The sequence below is a fragment of the Natator depressus genome, chromosome 4 (assembly GCF_965152275.1).
Source record: "Natator depressus isolate rNatDep1 chromosome 4, rNatDep2.hap1, whole genome shotgun sequence".
Classification (NCBI taxonomy): domain Eukaryota; kingdom Metazoa; phylum Chordata; order Testudines; family Cheloniidae; genus Natator; species Natator depressus.
In genome coordinates, this window is record NC_134237.1 from 52,876,846 (window position 1) to 52,890,906 (window position 14,061).

General features: G+C 41.7%; 1 protein-coding gene across 6 annotated transcripts in view; it reads right to left on the minus strand.

The window, feature by feature from the left end:
* The window catches only part of INPP4B (inositol polyphosphate-4-phosphatase type II B), a 476,198-nt gene that overhangs the window by 94,501 nt on the left and 367,636 nt on the right, over positions 1–14,061 (minus strand). For all 6 annotated transcript variants that reach the window (XM_074950913.1, XM_074950912.1, XM_074950910.1 and 3 more), the window contains one exon: positions 2,657–2,869. In XM_074950913.1, the coding sequence (XP_074807014.1) occupies positions 2,657–2,869 (213 nt within the window). The remainder of the gene's footprint in view (positions 1–2,656; positions 2,870–14,061) is intronic.

Below are 14,061 nucleotides of genomic sequence, written 5' to 3' on the forward strand. Positions count from 1 at the left end.
AAAGTCAGCTTGTTCTAGCCATTGTATTTTTTTTATTATTACTATACAAATAGCATTGTAACACCAACCATGTTAACTAGTCAGTCAGAAGTGTAGAGCAGAAACACTTCCAAGTGGCAGTCTGCCCACCCACTCTTGCATTATGCATGACATGACATTTTTTTCCCCTCCCTGGAGGGAGGTTCTGGGATAGCAGAAGCAGCTGGCAAGCAGAGAAGGAAGTAACTATCCAGAGGCAATCTGTTAACTATCAGGTTAAATATTTTTCCTTAAGCAGTAATGCTTTGGTACTACCTAAGCATAGTGCTTATAATTACACCAGTATAAATAGCTCAATCAATACTGCTCTCAACCGTCTGGCATTAATGTTTGTATTTGACATCCAAACAGAAAGGTGTATTATAGCACTGCTGCTCAGGGCCCTGATCCTGCAACAGGATCAGCATAGCAAGATCCCTACTTCACTACAGAACCCCAGTGGATCCACCAATTTGGATCCAGTTGCAGAAACAGAACCTGCATTAAGTTGATTAGAAATGTATATTCAAAAAGGCAAAGAAAAACCTCTTACCAGATATAAATAATCAACAAAGAACAGAAATACAAAAAGCTATTTTTCAAAGGGGTTTAGTTTGTACATTAACTTTTAGCCTAATGGCGTATGCGTCTCAAGGAATACAGGCAGTTTCATAAGTTACTAGAAATCTGCATTTGCATTCTTTTTAAATATAATTTTTTGTACGACACACAGATTAGTTAAGAGTAAGAATAATTCAGTTTCTCAGATATCCTTGCCCACTCAATGTGAAGAACAGAATATCAAAATAGAAAGTTGGAAACTACTCCTTATAAAGAAATTTTTTTTTGCCTTTTTTTAAAGTTGGGCCTAGAACTCATGATTCCAGATGCTCGTAAAAATAAATCATCAGTATTGTAAAATAAATTAAAAAATTAATCCGTTATTTAAAGTAGCAAGACCTGGGTCAATTTAAGAATTTTGTAGGACATCATTATTTTAGATTTCAGACGAACTAAACTTAGAATCCCAGCTGCAAGAAGCTTCTGGTTGCTTTGATACAGTGAAAGAAAAGCAGTATGTATCTTCACCAACATAAAGCTGAAGAATACTGCACATGGCAGAGAGAGTCACAGAAAGCACAGTATTCCTTTGAGGTTTAATTGTTTTCTAATTTCCAAACAAATATTCAAAGAAATGTTATTGCATAACTAAATTGCAGATTAGACTAAGCCTTTTTTTTTTACACTTTCCAAGCACTTGCTCAGAGGTTTTTATTTCCACCATGTTGACAAGAGTTCAGTAATTAAAACTAAGATAATATATGCCATCAGCTTTCCATTAAAACAGAGAATGGAAAGCTAATGAGAGGATAATTTAGGCCCTGATCTCACAAAATACTTAAGCACGTGCTTAACTTTAAGAATGCAAGAAATCCTGTTTACTTTAATGGGAATACTTACATATTTCAAATTTAGCATGTGCTTCAGTGCTTCACTGGGCTGGGGATTTAGACAACTGTTAGGACACTGTAACTCATGTTATAAAGAAATAAAATAAAGCTTCAACAAGCAAATAAAACCAAGATAGCATCTATGTAACTTCAAATGAATTAAAATGAACGAAGATTCAACTTGTACAAAATTATTAATCTTTTCAATGTCGTCAACATTCACGATTTTATCGCAAGTCTTGCAATATTATTTGTTCTCCTTAAAGCTCCAGCTCCCAGAGTCGTTATTACATGAAAATTTCAGCTTTCATTTAAAATAAAAAGCACATTTTTTGTCCTTTCTTTATCTGAAAAATATTCTTCTTTCCATATTCATGGTATAAGCAGAACTTTAGTTCAGGTGTGAAGATACTATAGCTCACACAAGCAAAGATTAATTATTAATTATTGAAAGCAAAGATTAATATGTTGGAGTACTTGCATCCATGATACCACAGCGATGAATCGAAGAAACTGATGGGAAATAGAATGGAGGATGTGGGAGGAATGTGTTGAGGGAGAAGATCAATCATAAAAGCATCCACTGAAATAATGGATTCACAAAATCTCAGCTGTATAAATTGTACAAATCATTGAAAGATCTGCCAAGAATGGTGATGTTTAAAAACCATGTTTGAGTCTTTTATGGCATTTCAGATATCCTCTAAGAACAGACTCGGAGAAAACAGTTCCCCTTCACTGATCGTTAGTTTATGCATTTTTAAACTGTTTATGTTCACTCTTGGCAAAAATTGCACTTTGATTTCATACTCCTTTTTTGTCCCCTTTATATCTACTTAAATGACAAAAAGGATTGAGGTAAACAAACAGCATGGCTTTTTCCCATCTGGTCATGAAGATGTTCGCGTCCAACATTGCTATATGCACAAACTAAGCAGTCACACACAAGCAAATTATTCATCAGAAAATTCTTTCAAGTTACTTTTGACTTCATTAGAAAAGTATTCTTGGCATTCAAATGAATCAAAAAAATTGAATCTATGCATCTGTAAAATACAGTTGTATTTAAAGTTTTTAAATTCTCTTTTTCTAACAAGAGGAGACATGGAGATTAAGACTTGTGTTTGTCTACACTTAGCTGTGGATTTTTTGATAGAGTTTTAAGCAAGAACTTTGAGGCTACTTACCCACTCTTCTTCATCATATTCAGAATGGTGAGGTATAGAGTTCTGCCGTTTGATCTGAGATGGATGGTTCTGACCCTGTGGATCACCACATTCTTCCATACTGGTTCTGGGCACAGTTGGCTTCTTGAGGACACAACCTGGACGGGCTGTGTATAGCGCTAAAAGGGCACTTCTGACCAGCTGATCCTTGAAGGCATGCACAAATAACTCTGTCTAGAAAGAAATTAATGGGTGGTTAGACCTAAGTGTATAATGGTATAATGTATATGTAATTATTAAAATACATATTTTTGTTTAGGTAGAGTGAAAATTAATTGCTAAACAGTCCGAGACACAGAAAGGAACTTACGCCAAACATTGGGGAACAATGTCAAGTTCTGGAACATTGCCAGTCTCTGAAATTCCACTCTTCTAAAAGTTAATGCAAAGGTACAGTATCTGTTATAAAGACCATCTGTCTATACAGTCCTGTTTTACTGTAGTTCCAAATCCTCTCTGTAGAGACAGGTTTCTATGGAGATAACTGTTTGAACAGTATCAATCTGCTGCTCTTTTTAAGTATGACCCAACAAATGTCAAAAGAAAATATGATTAATTTCAGAATTTTCTTTCCAAAAAAGAAAAATAAATAAATAAATAAATACAAGTAGAGTATAGCACAAGGAAGGCAATGCTTACAAGTCGGATTGAAGAATATGCACAAAGCATGAGCTTAGATAAGTGCTGGAATAAGTCATAGGCACTATAGGTTCATGCCTAGGGACCCAGCTTTTGGAGTTAGTTGTGCGATGGTGTCAGAATCTCAGCTTTCTTAAAAAAAAAAAAAAAAAGTCTATCCCTTATTGTTGCAAAGACAAGTTTGAAAATATGACTCAAGCATAACCAATGATGTGACATCTGCAGAGAAACCAGAACAATAGCTTTAGAATTACATAACGTCCATTCACCTAAGTGGGGTGTTAAATCCACAGCTCTGGAAGTCTTTCCCAATCCGATCCCACCAGAAGACTCCGAGATGCAGGAGGATATGAGAGCAACAGGCCTGGCCTACTCACCCAAGCAGATATACTCCAGTTGCTGGCAGTACTGAGAGGCGTGCTGCCTGCCTTTTTGGGGAGAAGAGGGACCTTGACGCTCCTGAGGAAAAAGAGCCCGGGATGCCATTCCTAGAGTGATAACGTGACTCAGAGGCCCATTTGTTGTTGACTACTCTGTGACAGAGGCTCGTCAGGCCTGACATACTCACTACATCCAACACACTGTCGTCATAATCTGTATCTAAAAGGTGCCATGTAAAATATCATTGGAAAACTAACAACTCACTGGTTATTATTATTCTTGCATGATGTAGGTAGAGGGTGCGTACAAAGTGTTACAAATATGTGCTAGAATTATGTTCTTAAAATGTGTTTGGCAAGCAGTGTAAAAGTCCATTCTGCCCTAAACAAAGGAATGCTCATTTGCTTGTCTGGCAGAGACAATGAAGGTCTGTTTACATATAAGATAAACAAATTGGTGATGGTGGTGGTGGTGGTGGTTGGGGGGAGACAGTATGGTGTCTATACCCCAACAACAGAGAGAAACCATTTGGCCTATAAAGTGCAGGGTCTGAACCTCAAATGATAAGTAACTGAATCAACTGATTGTATACAATATTATTGTATAGCAAATGTGTATTGAGTAAGGTCCTTTCTGTAAGCTAATGACCCACTGGTGATTAATATCATTGTAAAATCTATGTATTAACACTATATGAGGAAATATGGATAGTGCATGATATTATGCTTTAAAGTCTGTGACAAACACAGGGAGAAACAGGTTTTCCTCAGACAGAAGGGAAGGGACCTATCAACCTGTCTCCAATGAAATTAAACAAGGTGTGATCAAAAGCAACGGAAGCCCCATTTACATATGAAACAGCGGGGGGATAGGAAGTCCACAAGAAGAGAAGAACAGCATGAGATCATCCTGAGTCTGAGGACAAAACAGTGAATTTGGGAAGCTAATATAAGGAGAGAAAAGAAGCCATTTTGGCATCCATCACTGGACAGACAGAAGAGGTCAGAGCTCTTGCAAGCTGAGAAAGATGGGTGTGTCATCTCAGTGGGTTGAAGTCTCTGGGAACAAAAGATTGGTAAGAAATTTTTTAAGTCTTAGCCATTACAAAGCATATTTTTACTTTTGTTTGTAACCCTTTCTAACTTCATTTCTTTTACTTGGTATCACTTAATCTATGTACTTTTGTTAATAAGCTTGTTTTACTTTTACAATAAACCAACTTAGTGCTGGGCTTGAAGGGAAGGGTGTGTTTACCCCAGTTAAGTTAATAAGCTGTAAAGGAGCAAACAAACCTTATTATTTCTCTGAAATGTTCCAGAAGAGGGCTGGACACTTGAGGGCAGATGGATTTTGGGAAATTCAGGACTGGGAGGTGTTGGAGTCACCCCTGCATATGCTAACTGTTGATAGTGAACAGAGGGGGGCTGTTCTTTTGTAGGCAGACTGCTGGGGTCTGAGCAGAGCGCTGAACCAGGGCTGCACAGCACACAGTCACTCAGGATACTTCATGCTTGCCTGCTGGCTGTTAGTATCCAGGCTGTGAGCCACAGCAGCAGAGCAGTTAAAACACCCAGGGTTACAGGGCAGGTGGTGACACAACCCCTTACTTGTTCTGGATCGCATCCCAGAACATGACAGTAACACTGCCCCATCCTGCTGCCACTGAATATGGGACGTGAGTAAGCCTTCTCCCCACCACCATGTCAAGGGGGTGGGGGGGATGAAGCTACAGTGAGGAAGCAGGGCCCAAGGAGTGGAGCTATGGGGTGCCTTATGTTATGGTACTGCTTTGCCTTAAATCTAGCCCTGAAATATATTATCCTGTTAAGCTTTCTGTTAGGAATATCATGGAAGGCCATAATTTTCTACAAACTATGCCAATACGTAGAATGAAATACATCTCTGACTTGCACAATTTATACAGAACCATCCAGTTTCTGTTCAATTCTTGCTCAGCTAAAGCTCCAATTGTCTTAGGTTGGAGTAATGTCAAACAAGGTCTGAATCAGAAATGAACAACAGAAATAATGAATTAATAATGACTTCAGCATTTGGCCCAAAGCTTCTATAGCCACTGCATGGAATTTCATGGTGCAAATATGGGGGGTAGATCTTCTATTTCCCCGCTCCATGCATGGAGGAGTTTTCTGCACATGGGCCTCTTCCCTTTCATGCAGAGGAGTGACTCAGCTATTTTTCAGCACTGTCTTCCCAACACCTGACCATACGGGAACATTCTCTGCATGGTTCATGAGCTACGCTGGGAGAAGGGTGGAGATAGAGCAGACCAGAGGTAGTAAAACAACTCTTTTCCTCTCTGGTACCCCAGCCTTTAGTAGAAAAGATGATACATTTAACACAGGGGTGGGCAAACTTCTTGGCCTGAGGGCCACATCTGGGTATGGAAATTGTATGGTGGGCCATGAATACCCAGTGGGGGAGGGGGATTCTATGGGGTGTAGCATGTGGGGGGCTCTACAGGGGCAGTACCAGGGACTCCTAGGAGCCCTGCTGGCAGTGACACCTAGGTGGCCATATCAGGCACTGCCACGGGCGAAGGCACCCTATCTGGGACGGGTTCAGCCCCTGGGCGGTTTCAAGGCTTTTGAGGGTGGGGCGATAGGACACTGGGAGGGGATTGAGCGTACTGCCATGGGGGCGGGCGGGCGGGGGGGGGCTGCCAAGTAGGGGCAGGGTTCTGATCCCGGAAACAGCACAGTGAAGTCATGTCTGTGCAGTGTGGCTCTGCATGCCAGAAGATGGTGCTCATCAAGGGAATTGTGAGTCAGGGGCTGGTGAGCGCCAGGCGGATGGAGCAGAGCAAGCTCCCGACCCTGCTCACTGTGGGAGCTCGAGGACCGGATAAAAATGTCTGATGGCCTGGAAGTGGCCCACGGGCTGTAGTTTGCCCACCCCTGATCTAATACCTTTTCCATATAGGAGCCTATATCATCTTTTTCCTTGGAATATCAAGATCTACTAGGGCCAGAGCCAGTGCAGTGGCACAAAGCCTTTTCACACAGAGGGGCTTGGCCTCCCGTGGATCCTGAGAGATCGGCTAATTTGAGGGAGGGCCCTCCGTACTTTTCCATGAGAAGCAGAGTGATGCAGGGAAAAGCATCCCTGTCCAAAAGCCACCTCATGATTTATAACACCCAAGGTGTTGATCTGGCTCCTGCAAAATACTCTGTAAATAATGTTAACAAGAAGTTTCTTGTTTTACCATTGTTTCCTAATAAGATAGTCAATAACCTTCCCACTAAAAACAGTGGTGTATGCTGCAGGTTACGTTATCCATGGTAAAGTTCCTCCTTAACACATATGGCCTTTACTGTCTGATTGGAATGCTGTAAACTGTCACTTTCAAAGTCATCCTCAGGTCACAACCAGGTAGCTGGCCCCGATGATTAAAGGTTTGTTAGCTATGAGAACTGTACATATAGCATGGAGGAGGGTAATTAAATGGTCCATTCCTTTCTCTTTCATTGCTATGGGAGATCATGACTATATAAAAGCAGCATGACTATTAATCTCCGGTATGGTTTTTTTTCTCAAGTGTGATATGTACATCTCACAAGGAGATGGGCTCCAAGGAAGCTAATATAAAATAGCATTGGACCTGCTCTACTGTACTTTTAAGAAGCAGCTGTGACCCTCATATTCAAAAACCATTAAAATACAGACATACAGAGGGGAGCTTACACCAAGTTCCCCTTGTGACAGTGTGCAGAGATCCCATGGAGCTAGGCTTTGCTGAAAGGAGGACATGAAACCCCCGTCCATCTCAATTCCTAACCATCCTCAGTGTAACCAAAATACAACACATTCTTGTGCCTGGGACCCACAGGATTTGCTCCTTATCATTGCTCCTTGTCTCATCCTAGGTTTGTCTCACCACGTTCTAGAACTTTGCAGTAACTCAAATAGCCTCCAGCAACTCTCTCTTCCCTCCAGAAAAGTATGTTCCATACCAGTGAAGTCCATTCCAAGTCTCCATATTCAAGTGTGAAATAAATATGTTAATTTAGAACGATGTCAGGCATCTTAAAAATACAATACAACATAATTCAGCTAATTGGCTGACCACAGCATATAAAAAGGTTTACGTAATAGGAGCTACATGGGCATATTATATTTAAGATAGAAGAGAAGGTTATCTGATTCACTGACATATGTCCAGTAAAATCTGACTTATGGGATTCTCAAACTTTTCAATGGATATATGGATTTTTTGTTATAAAAGGCTGAAGAATCCTCAACTATGTTGCCCATAATATGAAACTTTTTTTTATCTGAATGAGTTGAGTAAAAGTAATTTCAGTAATTCAAGGCTTCGAATAAGCCGGATATTTTTCAATGCAACTGACACGTCACGTGGATCAGGACCTCAATTACTAGATGTTTTGTTTTTGGATAATCTAAGTTTGGAAAAATGAAGATTGATTAAACTTCATATATATAGATAAACCCCAAGACCTGTTTCCCAGATACAATGCATGGTTTAAATGCACGATCACTGTTAATAGCCAAATTTCTCTGGTGCTGTAGGCTGTTCCTGTGTTCTTACTTATGCCCTGATTGAAAGCACACTGAAGTCACTGGAAAGACTCCTATTGGACATGTCTACATCACAAACTTTGGTCGACGCAAGTTACATTGGCAAAAAGCTGTTGCAATTAGTATATCACTCGTGAGCGTTCATGCTTGGCTCCATTTGTAAGCATTGCTCGTACTCACCAGGAGCATTTGTATTGATGCACAGTGCAGTATACCATGGATAGGTAACCCAGTGTGCAACCAGCTACAGTCCGGAACACTGTCTTTTGAGATGTTTTGGCAATGCATGATGGGGTTGAAATGAGTCATGCAGGGGTGACTGGAAGCAAGGGGTCAACTTTTCAGTGTACAACTGTCTCCATCCTATAATGTCATCTATATCCCATAATTATCACACCTTTTTCAAAATCCTACAAACCTGCATGGCCCTCCTCACTGTTTGCCATCTCTGGCAGAAGCTTGGAGCCTGCACAGCTCTCCACTACTGCCATAAGCATTGCAAGCACAGGATGCACGATCCTCTGGTATTTGCAGATCTGCAAGAACTGAATCAGTGGGGAACATGACGATTTTTTGGAGGACAGATTGCTGCGGGTCATAGTGAGAACCAGTTGAAGGTTGTTGGTGTGTTCGTGGAGCTGGAGCATGTGAAGTGCCACTTCTGGGCCAGAGAAACAAGTACCGACTAGTAGGATCACATCGTAATGCAGACTTAGGATGATGAGCAGAACTTTCAGATGTACAAGGCCCCATTCTGTGTGCTGAGCTTGCCCCAGCCCTCCAGCACAGAGATACCAAAATGAGAGCTGTACTGACAGTGAAGAAGCAATTGTCGATTGCACCACAGAAACTTGCAATGCCAGATTGCTTCCCGTCAGTGGGAAATCACTTTAGAGTTGGAAAATGCACCGTGGGGACTGGTGTCATGCAAGTGTGCAGGACCATTAATCGCCTCCCGTTAGGCAGGATTGTAACTCTTGGCAGTGTGCAGAACATAATGGATGGATTTGCAGCAATGAGATTCCTGAACTGCAGCGGAGCAACAGGCGGCACACATATCCCTATTTTGCCACCAGATCACCTTGCCCCAGAGTACCTCAACTGAAAGGCTACTTTTCTATCATTATGCAAGCATTGGTGGATCACCGGGAATGTTTCACTGACATCAAAGTGGGCTGGTCCCGGAAGGCGCATGACACTCACATCTTAAGAATGCAGGACTTTTCAGAAAGCTTCAACCAGGGACTTTCTTTCCTGACTAGCAGATTATCATTGGGAATGTTGAAATGCCAATAGTGATCCTGGGAGACTCAGTCTACCCCTTGCTCATGAAACCATACACTGGCCACCTTGATAGCACCATGCAGATTCAGCTACCGGCTCAGCAGACGAATGTGGTTTTGGTAGATTGAAGGGACACTGGTGGTGTTTACTCACAAGATTGGATCTCAGTGAGAAAAATATCCCAATGATTATAGCTGCCTGCTGTGTCCTGCATAATATCTGTGACATATGTCCAGATGCATCTCCCTCTCCTTTTCCTGATGGGACTTTCTCCTCTTCACTCTTTCCTTCTCCAGGCTGTCTGAAATGATCACCCTCCAGGCCCTGTTCTCACAGTCTGATGGCAGCACTGACTTGCAGGGTCTAATTGAAAATGTCATCCTGAGTCCTCTTCCTTCTCTTCCTTATCTGGCTCCGGAGTTCCACAGGTCTGGAGGGGGAATCCCTCAGGGCTGCCATAGCAGCAGCTGCAAATAAAACACACAGAGATGTCACAGTCAGGACAGTCAAAATGGAAAGTGAAACTTAAGATTTGAACTCCCCACCCTTGCTCCCCTAAAGTTTTAAACAAGACCAGCTCATTGGCACTTCTGCTTGGAAGTGCCTGTGCATGGTGCCACTCACAGCACCAGCCATGGTGAGTATGGCCCACCAGGGTGAGGGAAATGAGGAAGGAATTGCTCATTTGCATGTAACTATGAGTATATGGCAATGGCACTGGATACTGGCATCATTTTCCACAGGTGGTGGTGATTTTAGCTGATATATCACTCCTGAGGGTAACAAATGCACAAAGAGCACAGCTGCTGCTGGTGTCCTGAAGCCGCCCGGACCCCTATGCTCCTAGCCTGCGTACGGCAATGGTGCCTGCCAAAGTTGTTTCTAACTAGTGTGGGAAAGTGCCCTACCGCCATCCCTAGAAACCTCCAGGAGAGGATTGCAGAGTACCTCCACGAAAGTTTCATCAATATCTCTCAGAAGGATTCAAGGGACATCCCTGTGTACACAAAGTAAGTGCTCTGCATGCCCTCCCATCCCGCCGCCTTACTCTCCAGTGGAATAAAAAGTAGATAACTCTACCTCTCTTTGTTATACTATACTACCTCTTCTAGTACCAGTAAATTAATGAAAAGGCAATCACTGTGTCCTGCTAAGTTGGGGGACCCACCACTCTAATAGGAAATACATTTACACACTTACCCAAGGATCCGTCGCCCAGCATCAGGCTTGTCGGTGTTCGACTGCCAGGACTGACTGGACTGTGGTAGTCTCACACAGGTCCTGGCCCATGGCATAGCTGGAATCCACCAGTCGCATGTCCCCCATCCTCCTTGTCCTTGGTATTTATGACAGGGGCCTGTGGTCTGGGCTTCTTGCTGATATTGACAGCGGTCTGCAGGGTGGTGGTGGGGTCTCTGCCAAGTATGGCATGCAGCTCTTTGTAAAAGTGGCAGGTCTGCAGCTTGGCAGTGGATTGACTGTTGATTTCTCTGGTCTTCTAGTATGTCTGCTGCGGTTACTTTGCTTTCACACGGCAGTGCTGCCTCTCCCTATCATACCCCTTCTTCTGTATCCACTGTGCACTCTGCTTGTAGATGTCTGTATTGCTGTGACCGGTCCATAGCCGTGCTTGCACAGCCTCTCTTCCCACAGGCCCAAGAGAGCCAATATCTCCTTTCCACTTCAAGTTGGAGCGCATCTGGAGTGTGTAGCTGGCATGGCCAGCTGGGCAGTTGCACACAACAATAGAGAGCTGCCAGGTGTACTTTCCAATCAGGAAAAGGGTTTTACAGCTATTTGCTGACAGCAGAGGACTGTAGAGATTCAGGACTCCTGGGTTCAATTCCAGGTTCTGGAGGGGGGTGTGCTCTACTCTCACGATTTTATCATAAAACTTGAAATATTTGGTGTTTTTCTTAAAGCCCCTGCTGCTGGCATTAGGAACTTTTGAACCCTCATAGTTACAGAGAAACAGCTTGAAAACATAAAGCAAATGCACCCTAAAGGCTCAGAAACCAGAAGATAAATAAAAAGAACCCCAACTCTATTGTTAATTATTAATTATTATTATTTAAAAAAACTCAAGATTTTTATGCCAATCATGATTTTTCAGGTGTAACTCATGGTTGTGGGATTTTTTGTTTCTGTTTGCTTAGTTGGTTTTTTTTTTTAACATTTGGGGTTGGCAATGCTGCTTCTGGCATTTGAGTCAGGTCTATTCCTCCTTCTCTTCCTTGCTGCCTGGACTCAAGCAGCGGGACGGCATTGACAACACAGGAGAGAGAAATTGTCCCTATTCTCAGTGACTGCATCTGGTACAAGTGCAGAGAAAGTCCCACTCAGCCCCTGCAGCCACGGTATGGAGCGTGTTCAGTCCAGAGAGAATCTTTGGAAAATATTGTTGCCAAAGTCTAAAAGTTTTACTGAGCATGCGTAAACTGAGATTATTCAGAGCTTCTAACCTGGGAAAATTTGGGCAGCATTTGACAGGGATGATGAATGGTACATCCCTGACACCAGGGCAACCCATCCCACACCATATTTAAGGACCCTGCCTGTAGCTTTGAGGTTCTAGAACTTCTCTACTAAACTGCTGTAATAATTTTTAACACAGTCACAACAATGTATTTTTCCCAAATCTCCATCTCTGAATGGCTGAATCATTTTCACTGAGGCTTTCTCAAAAAATTCAGCCTGAGGCAGACCCCTGGCATGGAAAATTTCAGCCCAGTTAAAACTTGGGAAAGTTATGAGTAACTGAAAAACAGGGTCTTGTAATGGAAAGTTTTGAACAACCTTAATTATAGGCAGCACTCTGCCTATAATATATATTTGGCTACCTATCCAGAAATCTGTAGGCCAGCAGACAGAGCACTGGATTAGCACTTCCCCTGGCCTGCTGGGTGACCTTGTGCAAGTCACTTTACCTCTCTATGCCTCATTTTCCCAATTGGGAAAATTATATCTCCTTTGTATAGTGCTTTGAGGTCTACTGCTGAAAAGTACTACATAGGATCTAGGCATTATTATTAAATAGTTTAATTAAGGTGTAAATGTTTTTGCAAAAAATAAACTGAAGAAACAAACTGGCACGGAAATGAGATGAGAGGTTCCATTTTTCCTCATAGAGACTCAAAACTGCTTCTGTAATTAAACTTTGTTCAAGGGTTCCATTGGATTAACTACAGCAATGGTCCACTCAGAACATTTTCTTATGTGCAGCTAAATTCACAGAACATCACTATTTATAAATTTGTGCTAATCCCTGCAAGACCAGTATGCACAAAGAAATGCAAACTTTGCAAATGCTTTTAGATACCAGACTAATGAATAATTTTGAGGCACAAAGAAAAATAGGCATAGCTGGAAAATACATTCAGCAAGCTCCAAGCAAGCTGCAAATGCTGATATATTTGTGGACAGACAAGGGCTTCTTTAATTAACACAAATGTTAATGAATGAATGCAAATAAAAAAAAATCAAAGAATCACTGCAGCAAATTGTGAATGATGTATGAATGGTAAAACCCTTCCCAATGCACAGAGAGAAAAAACAAACAGCACTCTGCAATCACTGCTGTGATGGGCTTTTTGCTGTAATTTTTGCCCGAGATGCACCCAATAAAGCTCTCTATGCCTAAAACAAAACCCAAATAAAAAGATTTACTTGCATTTATTGCAATATTTTCCCCATATTATTTTCCTTTTTCTCTGTCTCAGATACACTTATTTCTAGCTTTCTGCTAGCTAACATCTTTTAAAACATCATTTCTATATACACAGACTCACCCCAAGGTTTAAAGTGGACAGGGTCCTGCAGGGTTGTAATCCCAGCCCACCCAGAATGACCTCTGAGGTGGGCTGGCTGGTGGTAAAAGGGGTTATGACAGAACTGAGTCTGAAGCAGAGCTCTCTGACTGCTAAAAAGGGAGCATAGTGTCAACCTTCCTCATCCCAGGCTATTTTTACATTTTATGCTCTTTTCGAGACACGATGCTAATAGAAATAATGTCATATATGGGATGTATGGAGGTACATGCACCGGGAATGGGTTTCAGGTTAGAAATAAGTTGCATGGATTTCTTTTGGTTTGTCTTCCAATTTTAACTTTTAGGCATAGTAATACCACTATTTGCCACTCGAGGATCAGCACCACACCACTCCTAACTCCATGTCTATCTCCAGCTAGCCTTTAAGCAGGCTGATTAAGTTGTTAAATTAGACAATATCAGTCTGGATATCCACTCTGCTTCTGCTGCCTAGTATTAAAACCAATGTTTTCTGCCACCCTCAAATGAAGCACTAATATTACATATTTTAATTAATGGCTCAAGCAGTGAACTTTTGTTACAAAATAAAGCAATCCCATTATTGGGCAGATCCCTGAACTCTGACCTATTCAAAAGAATTTCAAATTAGAAATAATTTAAATAAGTTATGTAAAAGTGTATTAAAATATGCATTTGGTACACATGAAATTAAGGGACTAGTAGCATTTGCTAGAAT